The 18,175-nt window shown below is 45.7% G+C and overlaps 1 protein-coding gene across 1 annotated transcript in view; it reads right to left on the bottom strand.

Moving 5' to 3' along the window:
* LOC106606804 (voltage-dependent P/Q-type calcium channel subunit alpha-1A) overlaps positions 1–18,175 on the bottom strand; it is a 131,242-nt gene that overhangs the window by 29,723 nt on the left and 83,344 nt on the right. Inside the window, 5 exon segments of the mRNA XM_045721286.1 lie at positions 4,052–4,148; positions 8,014–8,141; positions 9,404–9,554; positions 9,677–9,774; positions 9,950–10,015. Of these exon segments, the coding sequence (XP_045577242.1) occupies positions 4,052–4,148; positions 8,014–8,141; positions 9,404–9,554; positions 9,677–9,774; positions 9,950–10,015 (540 nt within the window).

Raw genomic sequence — 18,175 nt, 5'->3', positions numbered from 1 at the left:
AGTCTGTCTGTCTATCTGTACGTCTGTCAACTATACAATGTGTCATTGGCACTGCTACACCAGTTATGGCAGCTGTTCGGCAGCTGAGTTGTTATTAGGTACTGTCAGTACCAAAAAGATGTAAACATTGATACTTCAGTTATTTGATCCTTTCATGGCGGTGGCAAATGATACCATGATTTATTTACAGCCTGTGAGAGCCAAAGGTATAAAAAGGTTAACATTACACTACCACTACTGATTACTATGAGTTGGTTGGTTCCTCTTGTGGGTGTTACCTTGTTCATGTCTGTACACAGATATGAATAACAGTCCTTGTTGTGTTACTTAGGAGGACCTCACAGGTTCAGTAGTGTCACAGCATTATTTACGCCTTCTCTGATAGCAGGTGTAGAATGAAGTTAGACTCTGATCCAATGTCAGCTTTGTGCGTTTTCCCCTTGAATGGTTTAGTTCAGGATTATGGGATATTAATCTGATTCTAGATCAGTAAGAGCAGACAGCTGGCTGCCACTAACAGAGCTCCCCGTAGTGGATAGGAGATTCACAGAGTTCAACAGAGACCAGGCCATAAAGCGATAAACCAAAACTGAGGGACAGGGGGAGGGAAACGTCATCGTTTTCATTTATCCTTTATCCACCTTCTGGTCTTGTCAATATAAGAGAAATGGACACGAGCCAACACATACACACGCACAGACAACACACACAGACAACGTGACGTTAGTGTGTGTGAGACAGGCTCGCGGTAACCGTTGTCACGGCGACATCCCAGACATGCAGCAAGACCATGCCAACCACTCCGCTCCCCTACCCCAAAACCCTGTGACACATACCCCCCCCTGCCCCCCCCCCCCTCATGCAACATGCGGTGCACACACATAATGCTTCACAGGACAAGCAGCGGCACAGCCGTACACAGAAAGCATCCTCTGTGTAGTTTAATAATAGAATGTTTATCTGTGGGTTTAGTAGTGGTTACTGGCAGGAGGATATGACATCATTGAAACTACATGTGCTACATCTATAGGAGATATTAGATGAAGGGCTGTTGTTGTCACACAGAGACAATAGAGCTGTAAAGCTCTATTCAAATCCTCTGATCTCTCAGTGAATAATGGGTGCAGGGCCTGACAGGGTTAATAGGTGAGCGTGAGAACAGAATTCAGACGATCAAAGTAATCTAAGAAAGTCAAGATGGCCGCCGCGGCAGCCATTTTTTAAAAGGTAAGATGGGCTGAGGTTCTAGGAAAGGCTGCCTTAGGCCTGAGGAAGACTGTACAATAAGTGTTAGGGGGTGGGGAAAAATACATCTCGTTATCAGAAAATTATTGAAAAGAGAGAGGGGGGGTGGGTTGTGAGTGACGTTTTAGAGACCGTTGTCAAAGCAAAAGAAGGGAGTGGTTGGAGGATGAGAAGAGGTTGGAGGATGAGAGAGAAAAAAGACGTCAGAGAGGTAAACAGCGAGTGATAAGAAAAAGAGGTTGAAAGTGATAGAATAAAAGAAAGATCTTCCGCCACACAAGCTGGTCGAGTCTAACACAGCATCCTGCCTGAAGAATACTGTCTGTCTGTCTCTACAGAACAGAGAAGAGTGGGGGTGAGAATTTAACACTACACATACAGTGGCCATTATTCTGTGGTTCAGAGGTGAAGGTTAAGTGTGAGGGTTTTTATCTCTCTCATTGGGCAGGTAGGTAGTGATGGTGGGTGGGGGATAGGGGACAGGTGAAGGGCAAGAAGGGGGGTCTGTGGGTTTTTAATGTCAAACTAAGATCACCTACAGATGACAGTTTACACAGGGAAAGGGGAGAGAGGTATTTTCAAAGACTGGACTGTTGCTATGGTTACCCCCAGACACAGTAGATGGAGGTGGTGGGGGATGGAAGGTTAGAGGTCAAAGTCTGAAAGAGGGGTTATATTACAGGGGACACTTCCGGAGGGAGGCTGTTAGGACTGAGGGACAAAACGCAGGAAGGAGAAGAAGGAAGGAGAGAAAAGAGAGGATAAAGCAGAGAGGTGAGGCAGGGAGAGGAGTGATGAGCTGAGCTGATAGGAATGAATGAACAGAGGACAGAAAGGCAGAGAGATGCAGATTTGCAGAGAGAGAGAGATGGAGAGAGAGAGAGGCAGGGAGAAATATAGGGAGAAATAGAAAGATAGAGGAATGGCAAAGTGAAGAATAGAAAGAGAGAGAGACGCGGAGAGAGGGATGCTAGAGATCGAGGTAGAGGTAAAGATTAACAGAGATGCAGGTAGGGAGAGCAGCTGGGAGGATAAGGAGGGTTTGGGGGACAGTAAGTTCTGGCGGTAGAGAGATCTCCTGTGCCTACAGGCTGTTCGGCTGGCTGCCCCTGAGGCTCACAGCGATCTGCCTACGAAGGGACACGTGTGTGTCATAAGGGTATCATAATTGTGTCATAATGTGTGGTAAGGGTATAATAAGGGTATAATAGGGGGTATGAGGTTAAATTAGAGCAGTGGTCACTACCATCCCTGGTCTGAGAGAGATGGTATGCAGGGCAGGTTTTTGTCCTAGTCCAATGTTAGCACACTTGATTCTGTTGGTCAGCAAATTAGCAAAACCTTGATTAGTTGAATCAGAGAACTGTTAGTTCTCCAGGACCAGGTTTGGTGACAACCAAATTAGTTGGGTATATGAGTGTATGAGGATTTCACAGGTATGTAAGGGTATTTAACGGGCATGAGTGTGTGTCGGTGTGTGTGTGTGTGTGTGTCTGTGTATGACAGTGTGTGAGAGAGGTAATGGTAGTGCCCGTGTGGTGGTGGGGGTGAAGGGGCAGGCATGCGAGTGGCGGGTTAGGAGGAGGGGAGGAGACAGCATGTGAAGAGGAGGGGGACTGGAAACAGAGTAGAACTGCATTGACAGAAGAACGGGGACGGGTGGAAAAGATTCACTTGCAGATTTTGCTACAGGAGAGATTCTACTACAAAAAAAGAGGCTAGATGTTATTCTGTGGCAATGATAACAGTTAACTGGTTAGCATACTACACAACCAACTAGATAGACAACAAACTATAATCCACCTAAGGGGACCTTTCAGCTCTCTGTCCTCTACCCAGAAAATACATCCTGATTTGTATATGTTGGACTACTGTACAACTAAAGACAGAGACCTGTTCCTCTATGTGTGTGTGTGTGTGTGTGTGTGTGTGTGCGTGTGTGCGCGTATGTGCGTGTGCATGTGTGTGTGTGTGTGTGTGTGTGTGTGTGTGTGTGTGTGTGTGTGCGTGTGCGCGTATGTGTGTGTGCGTGTGCGTGTGTTTGCAGTAGCGCCATCCACAGGACGGAGCGACTAAGAGGACAGAAGTCTTACGGACCTTCCAAGCCCGGCTGCACACGCATACTGGTGTGTGTGTATGTATGTGTTTTTGCCTGTGCGTGTGTGTGTAGCTGTGTGCATACACTATTTTGCCAGCTTGGCCAAACATTTATATACATTTTTGTATAAGTCTTTAATCTTTAATATTTTTCCACTGGTATACATTAAAGAGGTCACTCTAATGTACACACCTGTATAGAGTCAATATCGAAGTTCGAGACCCCTTGACGTTTACTTTAGCCAAAGCTGCTATAGTTACCACAGCTGATTTGGTGTATTCTATTCCACTATGCACTCTGTTCAGATTCTTGTAAAGCTTTGACTGGCAAAAACAACGTGTGGGTGTATGTGTTTGATAATACGTGTGTGTAGAGGTGTGTGTGTGTTTCCGTCAGTATACACGGTGCAAAAGAGCTGAGAAGTTCCCTCCATTCACCCCTTCCTGTGGATAAACCTGTCTGACCTTTGTCCCTTGACCCTAACCCCCCGCCCCTCACCCCCAAACCCCTACCATCCATCCCTCCTCCCCATTCCCCACAATGACATCAGCGCTCCCCTCCATCGAATAACGAAAGCGAAGAAGAAAATGGAGATAAAGCAAAATATCAGAAACAAAATGTATAGAGAAGAAGAAGACACCAACACTACGGATACACAGTAAAGCGGAGGAAGAGGCACTAAGCCCCCTGGTTCTAGGGGGTCCTGACCTTGTAGGCCACCCGTGCCGGGCACCTGTTCCCCAGGCCTAGCGGAGGGCTCATATGCCTGAGCATGTCATACATATCCCTGCAACTGATCCTGCCACTGCATGTCAGCGCAGCACAGCCACCGCCCCCCACAGCCACAGCCAGAACAGCCACAGCCAACCACAGCCAACCAGAGAGAGAGCAGAGAGAATAAGAGAAGAGAGTAGGGGTGGGAGAAGGGTAGAGAGAGAAGGAGAAGAGGGAGGGAGAGAGAGAGAGCAAGAGAGAGCGAGGGAGAAAGAGAGAGAGGGGGAGAAAGAGAGAGTGAGGGAAGAGAGAAAAGAGAGGGGGACACAGATAGAAAGAGAGATAGAGAATGAGAGCAAAAGAGAGATCAAAGCAAAGAGTAGAGACGAGAAAAAAGAAGAAAAAAAAGTTATTTGGCTGGTTTGAGAGCGAGAGAGAGACGCAGTGAGGCTGTCTAGAACTGGACTGAGTCGGCGGGGTGAGGGGGGGTACAACTGGTCTGAGCGGGCGGGGGTGTATATCTTGTAGAAGATAAGAGGGGGGTATAGGGAGGAGGAGGAGCGGAGTTGAGTAGAGTTGGAGACTTTTAGTAGAAGTAAAATATAGTTCTATGCAAGTGGGAGAGGATTGCATGGAGGAGCAGCGGACTTCAGAGTCAAGCACTGAGCTCCACTGCTGGGACTGGGCTATACCATGATGAGGGTGGGGTGTCAATGCAGTTTCTGTCCTCCCCCCCCAAGAACAATGCAATGCTACAGATCCCACAGTGTGTCTAGCACCGCGCCTAGCCGTGACTCAACAGCAAGCAAAACAACAGAAAGAAAAATGACCAAAGGAGAACAATCATAATTCTTTTTTTTTTCTTCATAATCAAACTCTTAAAAGTTTATTTTTTATTTTTCATTTCAGTGGTGCACAACGTCATGCTCGTCTGGGTGTCTGCATTGTCCTACACATTCTCGTTTCAGATCAGAATGCAAGTAGAAATGGTCAAAATAAAGAAGAAGAGAGAAAGTATAACAAAAATGAAATCCAATCAGATCAGATAAGCGACACTCATTCCATTCTTGGATGCTGTAGCAGGTGTGGTTGAGGATTTTTAGTGGAAGTCAAACCTTGCAGGCCACTCTATGGGGGCATTTCTTTCCTAAGCCAAGAGGCGGGTCGATAACTCGCAATAAACTGTACATATCCTTATAATGAATGCGACCGCTGCAAAAAGAACAGGAGGAGTTAGAACAAACGTAGAGGACAGATACGACAAGAGAGAACAATGGGAAGAAAGAAGAGCACAAGATTGACAAGAAACAAGATATCATAACAGTAAAATTACTGTACGGTGTACACACACATACTACACACACACACACACACACACACACACACACACACACACACACACACACACACACACACACATTTTTGTTGCACGTCACCCGTTTGAGCTGTAGTGCTTTTCTTCTGCAATGAAACTGGTCTTTACCTGTTCCTATCATTCTCTCAGCCTATCCCTGCTCTGTTTAACCACTTGCTGTCTATTATCGTTCCTGTTTTCCTAATACAACACATCCCCCGTCTCTCTCAATTCCTCTTCCTAATAGAACCCATCCCCCATCTCTCTCAATTCCTCTTCCTGGTAGAACACATCCCCCGTCTCTCTCAATTCCTCTTCCTAATAGAACCCATCCCCCATCTCTCTCAATTCCTCTTCCTGGTAGAACCCATCCCCCATCTCTCTCAATTCCTCTTCCTAATAGAACCCATCCCCCATCTCTCTCTCAATTCCTCTTCCTAATAGAACCCATCCCCCATCTCTCTCAATTCCTCTTCCTGGTAGAACCCATCCCCCGTCTCTCTCTCAATTCCTCTTCCTAATAATACCCATCCCCCGTCTCTCTCTCAATTCCTCTTCCTAATACTACCCATCCCCCGTCTCTCTCTCAATTCCTCTTCCTAATACTACCCATCCCCCGTCTCTCTCTCAATTCCTCTTCCTAATAGAACCCATCCCCATGTCTCTCTCTCAATTCCTCTTCCTAATACTACCCATCCCCCGTCTCTCTCAATTCCTCTTCCTAATACTACCCATCCCCATGTCTCTCTCTCAACCCCTCTTCCTAATACTACCCATCCCCATGTCTCTCTCTCAACCCCTCTTCCTAATACTACCCATCCCCCGTCTCTCTCTCAATTCCTCTTCCTAGTGGAACCCATCCCTATGTTTGTCTCTCAATTCCTCTTCCTAATACTACCCATCCCCCGTCTCTCTCTCAATTCCTCTTCCTAATAGAACCCATCCCTATGTCTCTCTCTCAATTCCTCTTCCTAGTAGAACCCACCCCTATGTCTCTCTCTCAATTCCTCTTCCTAGTAGAACCCATCCCTATGTCTCTCTCTCAATTCCTCTTCCTAATAATACCCATCCCCATGTCTCTCTCTCAATTCCTCTTCCTAATAGAACCCATCCCCATGTCTCTCTCTCAATTCCTCTTCCTAATAGAACCCATCCCCGTCTCTCTCTCATTCCCCTCGTTCATTCCCTTCCCCCTCTCTGCCAGCAGTGGTGTGTGCCAGTAATTGGTTGTGTGTGGAGTATAATTAAGGAATAGCTCATTAACTAGAAATGCATGTGAATGCTAAATGGCCTAATGTGTAATAGCCACTTGTCATACAGAGGCCCATCTCCCCATAGATTGTCTGTTCCCCCCTCCCTCCTTCCCTCCCTCCATCCCTTGCTTCTCTCCAGAAAATCCTCCTTGTTTTCTTCCATGCCTGCCTTTATCTCAATTCGCCATGTTACCAAAACCTTTTAATTGTGATAACTTTGTCTATTCCTACCCATCTCAGTTGCTCTCATTTTCTCTCTCCATTTCCCTTCCCCCACTACTGTGTCTCTACCTCCTTCCCTCAATCCACTCCCTCTCACTCCTCCTCTCCCTTGTTCTCTCCCTCTACATTGCAGACTACAGGACAGCAGAAGGATAACAGGCACTGGAATACAGATACTAGGAAACTTAGCGTGTTTCAGGTTCCACGGGGGTTGAATATACAGTACAGTAAAGGGGAGGTTTGTTGCCACAGTAAGTTTTGGCAGTATGCAGATTCCAGAGGGGTGGAGGTGGGGTGGGGGTCTGAACCACACACAGAGAGGGAGGGGGCACAGGGAGGGAGGGGTAACTGGATCACTGAGAAGGTTACTGCTCAGATCCATGATCCCCCCTACAGCTGGTGTCTTGTGTGGGTTCTTTAGACTGATTTGGGATCAGTTCAACTACAGGAGACTTGGCCTTTATATCCTTTATGACTCTTATCCTTTATAACTATGGAGTAATGTACTTCATGGTTACTGTACAGCTCCCAGACTCCCACTCTTTTCATCTGCTGTTCCCAAAGACTGGACTTAGATCAGTTTTACCACAGGCTAATGAGATCTAGTGCCAGGTTTGATCTAGAGGCTGAGGACACCTTAGAAGTGTTTAGGTTACACCAGTAAGTTATACAACGCTACTGTACACAGTCCACGAGGCGATAACGTTCAGAGATACACAGACATGAGAGGTGATGTCTACCTCTGAAAAAGTAAACACATTAAAACAACAAGAAACCATTGGCATTGTGTGTGTATGTGTGTTTGTGTGTTTTTAAATCTCCCAGATTATAAGTGTTCAGTATATGAGTGTTTATCATGAGGTGCTGATGTGATGCGTCACATGTGTAAGATGTGTGTGTATATTTGAACATTTATACAGTATATGTTTGTGCGTGTGTGTGTGCGTGTGTGTGTGTGTGTGTGTGTGTGTGTGTGTGTGTGTGTGTGTGTGTGTGTGTGTGTGTGTGTGTGTGTGTGTGTGTGTGTGTGTGTGTGTGTGTGTGTGTGTGTGTGTGTGTGTGTGTGTGTGTGTGTGTGTGTGTGTGCGTGTGTGTTTCTATGTGATGTGTTCGTGTGTGTCACTCACCAAGCTGCTTGGTCATATTCAGCCCATATCCTGACATACTCGTCTAGATGATGTGGGCCGAGGATGGAGGAGTCTCTGGTCAGGTACTCAAAGTTGTCCATGATGACAGCCACGAACAGATTCAGCATCTAAAAACACAAACAGCCACATTATTACACAGTATTATGTCAGGAAAGCAAGTGTGCACTTATAACAGACGAGGGTTGCAAAATAAATTCCCTGGTTTTCCAGGAATCCTGCACTGTAAACCTCTAGGCATGTTTAACTCAAATAATTCTAATAAGTTGTACTCTAAGTCAATAAAAAGTAATTATTACTTATCATGTTTATGTGCTACTGACTCAAAAGTAAATGAGAAGTCACACCAACTAAATGTTTTAAAAATATGATAACAAATTAACATCTTCCCCAGCATGCTCTACTGCAGTTAGATTTTTTGGAATAGTTTTTAATATCTGTGTTTTTGTCTGTACATTGAGTGATTGATTGATTAACTGTTAAGCTACACAAATATAAATATAATTGTTTCTAATCCAATCATTTCATTTTTGCACTTGTTACTGAAATGGTAGTTCCAGTTTAAATGGCTTAGGTCGTTTCCTCCCACTGTTCTTAACCCTGGCAGTCATTATGAATGCAGGTTGCGGGTGAATACACAGTTCAACTGTTGGATACTTTAACGCTGGCTAAATTCCAATAGGAATTACATATCACTTTGCAAGCCAGCATAATGTGATTTACAGTTAAGGTTGCAAAATTCTGGTAAATTTCCCAGGATTACTGGAAACTTTTTGGGGAAAGTTTGTGGAATTTTGCAAACTACTTGCATGACTGATGTGGCCTGTAAACTAAGAGTTTCAGGCCACTTAATAAGGCCTTATGATATATGTAATAGTTCAATAATAATGATAATATTCGCCTAGGAACTCTCTTGGTGAAGACCAAAGGACTGAAAATGAACGAATTCAACAACCATGTCTCTGTCATTAACAAATACAGTCATGGGTGGTAACTCTACAATTCAATCGAAAAGACAAGGCACACTGGGAAATTATTGTAGGCATGGCTTAGTGGGAGCATTAAATGTAAGAATACCTTACCAAAAAAATGCATTTGTATTACACATATGAAGGCAGTACTGCTAACTTCAGCTATTTAAGTTTCTTAACTTCACTTTTTTAGTTAATCGGTTTCCTCAAAATGTTTGAGTAGACAACTTATCCGGTTTTGCAGTGTGGTTGGAATATTCTGGATTTCCTGCTTATTCCCTCCTGATTCCGGGAATCCTCCAACTAGGATTTAGGGAATTTTGCAATCCTATAACCGACACTAAGGGGGAAGATATGACTAAAAGGGGAATAGAGAAAGACAGACAGCTAGTGCTTCTCACCAGGAAGGAGCAGAAGAAGATGAAGGACACAAAGTAGAGGTAGGCAAACTGGCTGCCACACTCTGGTTCAGTGTTCCCTGCCAGAGGATCACAGAGCTTCCCTCCAAGACACGACAGCATGATGTCATGCCACGCCTCGCCCGTGGCACTCCTATACAAATACACACACGTTGGAGACACACGTATGCATGTACTGAACACACAGGCACGCACAAATGTAAACACGCACGCAAACACGCACGCACACGCACGCACGCACACACACACACACACCTGAAGAGCAGCATGAGAGCTTGGAAGAAAGTCCTGAAGTTGTTGTGTTCGTTGATGGCGCTCCCCTCCTCCTCCTCCATCCCAATGTTCCCAAACAGCTGACAAAACAACAAACTGTCAACATCCTAGGTAATATGGGAGAATGCACAACCTCACACACGTCCCTATGGCAGGCAAGTGTCACTTTCCCTGGATGCTTTTTATAAAGTTACTGTTGATCTGTAAAAATGACCATTCATTTTGACTTGTTTTTCTCCTCGTGTCTCTACTCACCTGCATCCCGATGATGGCATAGATGAAGAACAGCATGCCGATAAGCAGGCACACGTACGGCAGCGCCTAAACAGACATAAAGAGCTGGAGTACTATTCAATGTGTGTGTGTATGTATTCTGTCATCGGTCCCCACAATGCTGCTAAGTGGGTTTTGTGCAGAGGTGGGACCAAGTCACTATTATTCGAGTCATGAGCAAGTCTCAAGTCACAAGTTCCATGTCTCAAGTCGAGTCCCAGAAAGAACAGGTTGAGTCTCGAGTCTAGTCCAAGTCGTGCATTCTAAGAGAAAGTCGAGTCAAGTCACAAGTCAAGTAAACAAATCTATACATGCAATGACTTGTTCCAACTACAAATCCAGGCCTTGGGACTATAAGGTTCTATCTGACATTTGTCAGAAATGAGTTAGTCACATATAATAGATCTTAAGATGGTTCTTCATATGTCTGTAAAGTTAGATTTTTGAAAAAGTAGATTTTAAGTGAAAACATGTGAACTATACAATTCTGTGATGTCACATCATTGTTCAGTGATGACAGTCATTTGTCTAATGATCATAATGCATGTCTTAATGTATTTGATGTGTTCTGACTCTATTTTGGTAAAATACTAATTCTATCATTTATGTATTCAAATAGCTACAGTCTTAAGAACTGAATATGTCTAATTTAGAAGTGTCAAATAGAACCTTATGGCTGAACACAGATTAACATTTCAGAACCATAAGCTTATCTGCTAATGCACGCCCCTAAAAAGAACTCACTACAAAACAATTCTGATGTAACGATGTATGAGAGTCGGGAAGCAAGGTCAGGGAGTGAATACATTTAATTAATAAATGAACAAAACAAGAAACAAACAGTGCACCGACATGAAACGGGAACAGAAGAAATTACGACTGGGGAAGGAACCAAAGGGAGTGACATAAAGGGCAGGTAATCAAGGAGGTGATGGAGTCCAGGTGAGTGTCATTATGCGCGTAACAATGGTGACAGGTGTGCACCCTAACGAGCAGCTTGGTGACCTAGAGGCCGGAGAGGGAACATGTGACAGTACCCCCTCCCTGACGCGCGGCTCCAGCCGCAGGATGCCGACCAAGATAACGATCCCGGGGATCAGGAGTGGACTTGTCACCTCTGCTAAGGCGCGGGAACCTGTCGATCCGGCTGAGGTGTGGGAGCATAACGACCTAGAGCGCCGGAGAGAGAGCATACGTGACAGTACCCCCTCCCCGGCGCGTTCGGCTCCAGCCGCAGGACGCCAACCACAGGGACAATCCCGGGTCACCTCCGCTGAGGTGCAAAAACCTGACGAACCGGCTGAGGAGTGAACCTGATGAGCCGGCTGAGGCACAGGAACCTGTTCACCCCGCTTCAGCATGGGAGCCTATCAAACCCGCTGAGGCCTCCCTGGTAGCTCCGGCTCCAACACCCAGACTCGACATCACCCCCAACACAAAAAAAACAAAAAAAACACTCCCTGATACTTCCCCTTGACGAGTCGTCAAGCAAGTTCAGGGAGTTAATTTTTTTATAAATAAATGAGAAAAAAACAAGAAACACAAACAGTGCACCGACACGAAACAGGAACAATGGCGACTCGGGAAGAAACCAAAGGGAGTGATTTATATAGAGCAGGTAATCAAGGAGGTGATGGAGTCCAGGTGAGAGTCATTATGCGCCTAACACTGGTGACAGGTGTGCGCCCTAATGAGCAGCCTGGTGACCTAGAGGTCGGAGAGGGAGCACACGTGACATCTGAGATCTGGGATGTGAAAACTGATGCTCAATATCTCAGAACTTTGCTTAGTGCAGATAGAGCCTTATACTCCCAAGGTCACAAAATCTTTGTATATTTATTGTGGCTACCAGACAGCCCTTTTCCTTATTTTGTCTACAACATTTTGATTACGTATTAATTGACTTTAACAACAAATTCCAAATCCAAGCTTCATTTTTATTCATTCAATTTCAAGCAATTTTGACATACCAAAATACCATTAAACCTATGCTAGTAATTGTTGCTTGATGCCCCCATTGCTGGTGAGCATGCAAAGTAATATTCTTGATCATCACAATTTCTGGAGCTGCATATTTACAGTGGGGAGAACAAGTATTTGATACACTGCCGATTTTGCAGGTTTTCCTACTTACAAAGCATGTAGAGGTCTGTAATTTTTTATCATAGGTACACTTCAACTGTGAGAGACAGAATCTAAAACAAAAATCCAGAAAATCACATTGTATGATTTATAAGTAATTCATTTGCATTTTATTGCATGAAATAAGTATTTGATCACCTACCAAACAGTAAGAATTCCGTCTCTCACAGACCTGTTAGTTTTTCTTTAAGAAGCCCTCCTGTTCTCCACTCATTACCTGTATTAACTGCACCTGTTTGAACTCGTTACCTGTATAAAAGACACCTGTCCACACACTCAATCAAACAGACTCCAACCTCTCCACAATGGCCAAGACCAGAGAGCTGTGTAAGGACACCAGGGATAAAATTGTAGACCTGCGCAAGGCTGGGATGGGCTACAGGACAATAGGCAAGCAGCTTGGTGAAAAGGCAACAACTGTTGGCGCAATTATTCGAAAATGGAAGAAGTTCAAGATGACGGTCAATCACCCTCTGTCTGGGGCTCCATGCAAGATCTCACCTCGTGGGGCATCAATGATCATGAGGAAGGTGAGGCATCAGCCCAGAACTACATGGCAGGACCTGGTCAATGACCTGAAGAGAGCTGGGACCACAGTCTCAAAGAAAACCATTTGTAACACACTACGCCGTCATGGATTAAAATCCTGCAGCGCACGCAAGGTCCCCCTGCTCAAGCCAGCGCATGTCCAGGCCCGTCTGAAGTTTGCCAATGACCATCTGGATGATCCAGAGGAAGAATGGGAGAAGGTCATGTGGTCTGATGAGACAAAAATAAAGCTTTTTGGTCTAAACTCCACTCGCCGTGTTTGGAGGAAGAAGAAGGATGAGTACAACCCCAAGAACACCATCCCAACCGTGAAGCATGGAGGTGGAAACATCATTCTTTGGGGATGCTTTTCTGCAAAGGGGACAGGATGACTGCACCGTATTGAGGGGAGGATGGATGGGGCCATGTATCGCAAGATCTTGGCCAACAACCTCCTTCCCTCAGTAAGAGCATTGAAGATGGGTCGTGGCTGGGTCTTCCAGCATGACAACGACCCGAAACACACAGCCAGGGCAACTAAGGAGTGGCTCCGTAAGAAGCATCTCAAGGTCCTGGAGTGGCCTAGCCAGTCTCCAGACCTGAACCCAATAGAACATCTTTGGAGAGAGCTGAAAGTCCGTATTGCCCAGCGACAGCCCCGAAACCTGAAGGATCTGGAGAAGGTCTGTATGGAGGAGTGGTCCAAAATCCCTGCTGCAGTGTGTGCAAACCTGGTCAAGAAATACAGGAAACGTATGATCTCTGTAATTGCAAACAAAGGTTTCTGTACCAAATATTAAGTTCTGCTTTTCTGATGTATCAAATACTTATGTCATGCAATAAAATGCAAATTAATTACTTAAAAATCATACAATGTGATTTTCTGGATTTTTGTTTTAGATTCCATCTCTCACAGTTGAAGTGTACCTATGATACAAATTACAGACCTCTACATGCTTTGTAAGTAGGAAAACCTGCAAAATCGGCAGTGTATCAAATACTTGTTCTCCCCACTGTATATGTGTCAATCCTCTCTCCCTACAATTTGATGTTTGCACTGCACCCGATGATATAGCTGTACAGCAGATGATATAGCTGTATAACAGATGATATAGCTGTACAGCAAGCCAGCAATCTTTGCGCTAGCTCATCAAACCATTCAGTGACCAGTTCTCTTTTTGACCCGCGACTCCCAAAAAGGAGTGGTTCAAAGCTTGTGACCCCCCATGTACACACATGCACGCGCTCACAGGTGATTCATTTTCAAACGCAAGATACAGAAATAAACTGAGTTTTACACTTTCATTTTGAGCTGAAAGTCATTCATGTTTACAGTCAAAATCAACTAGGGATATCATGTCACCTTTTAACTCCTCTGGAGTCCAGAGCAGGCAGGATCATACGGCCTACATGTATGCAGAGCGGGTTGCAGGATCATACGGCCTACATGCATGCAGAGGGGCTTGCAGGATCGGATGGAAAGCATGATCTGTCTGTAGCCTTTTTCTTCCTCACAAATATCGTAATTAAATTGCCAGAATATATTACATGTTCATCCCATAAGTATTGAAGGTAGTGCGATGTTACATCTATTTTTAGACATATACAGTTGAAGTCGGAAGTTTACATACATTTAGATTGGAGTCATTAAAACTTTAAAACTTCACAAATGTCTTGTTAACAAACTATAGTTGTGGCAAGTCGGCTAGGAGATCTACTTTGTGCATGACACAATACATTTTTCCAACAATTGTTTACAGACAGATTATTTCACTTATAATTCACTGTATCACAATTCCAGTGGGTCAGAAGTTTACATACACTAAGTTGACTGTGCCTTTAAACAGCTTGGAAAATTCCAGAAAATGATGTCATGGCTTTAGAAGGTTCTGATAGGCTAATTGACATAATTTGAGTCAGTTGGAGGTGTACCTGTGGATGTATTTCAAGGCCTACCTTCAAACTCAGTGCCTCTTTTCTTGACATCATGGGAAAATCAAAAGAAATCAGCCAAGTCTGGTTCATCCTTGGGAGCAATTTCCAAACGCCTGAAGGTACCACATTCATCTGTACGCAAGTATAAACACCATGGGACCATGCAGCCATCATACCGCTCAGGAAGGAGACGCGTTCTGTTTCCTAGAGATGAACCTACTTTGGTGCAAAAAGTGCAAATCAATCCCAGAACAACAGCAAAGGACCTTGTGAAGATGCTGGAGGAAACAGGTACAAAAGTATCTATATCCACAGTAAAACGAGTCCTATATTGACATAAGCCAGGAAGGAAGAAGCCACTGCTCCAAAACCGCCATAAAAAAGCCAGACTACGGTTTGCAACTGCATATGGGGACAAAGATCATACTTTTTGGAGAAATGTCCTCTGGTCTGATGAAACAAAAATAGAACTGTTTGGCCATAATGACCATCGTTATGTTTGGAGGAAAAAGGGGAAGGCTTGCAAGCCGAAGAACACCATCCCAACCGTGAAGCACGGGGGTGGCAGCATCATGTTGTGGGGGTGCTTTCTACAAAAGGGACTGGTGCACTTCACAAAATAGATGGAATCATGAGGATGGAAAATTACGTGGATATATTGAAGCAACATCTCAAGACATCAGTCAGGAAGTTAAAGCTTGGTCGCAAATGGGTCTTCCAAATGGACAATGACCCCAAGCATACTTCCAAAGTTGTGGCAAAATGGCTTAAGGACAACAAAGTCAAGGTATTGGAGTGGCCATCACAAAGCCCTGACCTCAATCCTATAGAAAATTTGTTGGCAGAACTGAAAAAGTGTGTGCGAGCAAAGAGGCCTACAAACCTGACTCAGTTATACCAGCTCTGTCAGGAGGAATGGGACAAAATTCACCCAACTTATTGTGGGAAGCTTGTGGAAGGCTACCTGAAACGTTTCACCCACATTAAACAATTTAAATGCAATGCTACCAAATACTAATTGAGTGTATGTAAACTTCTGACCCACTGGGAATGTGATGAAAGAAATAAAAGCTGAAATAAATCATTCTCTCTACTATTATTCTGACATTTCACATTCTTAAAATAAAGTGGTGATCCTAACTGACCTAAGACAGGGAATTTTTACTAGGATTAAATGTCAGGAATTGTGAAAAATTGAGTTTAAATGTATTTGGCTAAGGTGTATGTGTCCCTGGTGCACAAAGTGCTTGGTCGCCTGTTGGAGCATGACCTGTATGTCAAGGCTGAGAAATGCCTGTTCTTTCAACAGTCCGTCTCCTTCTTAGGGTATCGCCTATCCACGTCAGGAGTGGAGATGGAGGTAGACCGTATTGCAGCCGTGCGTAATTGGCCGACTCCCACCACGGTGAAGGAGGTGCAGCGATTTTTAGGGTTTGCCAATTACTACCGGAGGTTTATCCGGGGTTTTGGTCAGGTGGTTGCTCCCATTACCTCACTGCTGAAGGGGGGTCCAGTGCGCTTGCAGTGGTCGGCTGGGGCGGACAGGGCTTTTAGGAAACTGAAGGCTCTGTTTACCTTGGTTCCTGTGTTGGCTCATCCGGATCCATCTTTGCAATTCATAGTGGAGGTGGACGCGTCGGAGGCTGGGATAGGAGCTGTGCTCTAAACACCCTTTCTCTTGAGGGGGCTAAACACCCTTTTCTCATCTGGACTGACCACCACAATCTGGAGTACATCCGGGAGGCAATTAGACTGAACCCTTGCCAGGCAAGGTGGGCCATGTTTTTCACCCGTTTTGTGTTTACCCTCTCTTACAGACCAGGTTCCCAGAACGTTAAGGCAGACGCCCTGTCCCGGCTGTATGACACAGAGGAGCGGTCCATGGTCCCACTCCCATAATCCCAGCCTCGTGTTTAGTGGCACCGGTTGTATGGGAGCTGGACGCGGACATTGAGCGTGCGTCACGTGCAGAGCCCGCTCCCACTCAGTGTCCATCTGGGCATCTGTACGTTCCGTCTGCTGTCCACAACCGATTGATCTACTGGGCTCACACGTCACCCTCCTCTGGCCATCCTGGGATTGGGCGGACTATGCGCTGTCTTACTGGGAGGTACTGGTGGCCCACCTTAGCTAAAGATGTGAGGGTTTATGTTTCCTCCTGCTCAGTGTGCGCCCAGTGCAAGGCTCCTAGACACCTACCCAGAGGTAAGTTACAACCTTTACCCGTTCCACAATGACCGTGGTCACATTTATCGGTGGATTTTATAACCGATCTTCCACCTTCATAAGGTAACACCACAATCCTGGTCGCTGTGGATCGTTTTTCTAAGTCCTGTCGTCTCCTACCTTTGCCCGGTCTACCTACGGCCCTACAGACTGCGGAGGCTCTGTTTACACATGTTTTTCAGCACTACGGGGTGCCTGAGGATATAGTGTCTGATCTGGGTCCCCAGTTCACGTCAAGGGTTTGGAAGGCGTTCATGCAACACCTGGGGGTCTCGGTCAGCCTTACCTCAGTTTTTCACCCTGAAAGTAATGGGCAGGTGGAGAGTTAACCCGGATGTGGGTAGGTTTCTGAGGTCTTATTGCCAGAACCGTCCGGGGGAGTGGGCGGAGATAGCTCAAAATTCGCTCCGCCACTCCTCCACTAACCTCTCTCGCTTTCAGTGCATGTTGGGGTATCAGCCGGTTCTGGCCCCTTGGCATCAGAGTCGGACCGAGGCTCCTGCGGTGGACTATTGGTTCCGGTGCGCGGAGGAGACCAGGGACACCTCTCACGTCCACCTTCAGTGCGCCGTTCGACGCCAGAAAATTGGCGCAGACCGTCACCGCAGTGAGGCCCCGGTGTTCGCACCGGGGAATAGGGTCTGGCTCGCAACCAGAAACCTGCCCCTCCGCCTGCCCTGCCGGAAGCTGAGTCCGCGGTTTGTGGGGCCGTTTAAAGTCCTGAGGAGAGTGAACGAGGTATGTTATAGGTTAAAGCTTCCCCCCAATAACCGCAGGCCGGTGGTGGCTGGTCCGCTCCAGGAGAATGAGTTGCGGGAGGTTCCTCCGCCCCCTCTGGACATTGAGGGGGTTCCGGTGGAGGATGTGTTAGATCCTTCCCTGCTGCGAGAGTTCCATCGTCTCCATCCAGATCGCCCTGCACCTCATCCTCCGGGTCGTCCCCGAGGCCGGTGTCGACGCGCAGCTGGAGCCGCGCGTCAGGGGGGGTACTGTCACGACTTCTGCCGAAGTCGATGCCCCTCCTTGCACGGGTGGTGCTCAGCGGTCGACGTCACCGGTCTTCTAGCCATCATTGATCAGTTTTTCATTATCCATTGGTTTTGTCTTGTCTTCCATCACACCTGTTTCCAATCCCATTAATTACTTGTGTATTTAACCCTCTGTTTCCCCTCATGTCCTTGTCGGTGATTGTTTGTATGTTATGTTACGTGGATTTGTGTTTCAGTGTGCGACGGGTATTCTTTACCCAGTTTATTTTGTACTTCGGTTATGGAGTTTGTTTTTTATTAAATACTCCATATTTAACCAACTTGGTTTCTCCTGTGCCTGACTTCCCTGCCACCTACATTCACGAATATGACATGATCAATGAAATGA

This window comes from Salmo salar, chromosome ssa06 (assembly GCF_905237065.1).
Source record: "Salmo salar chromosome ssa06, Ssal_v3.1, whole genome shotgun sequence".
NCBI lineage: Eukaryota > Metazoa > Chordata > Actinopteri > Salmoniformes > Salmonidae > Salmo > Salmo salar.
Note: the sequence above shows the minus strand (reverse complement) of the source record. Positions and strands in the feature narration are given on the sequence as shown.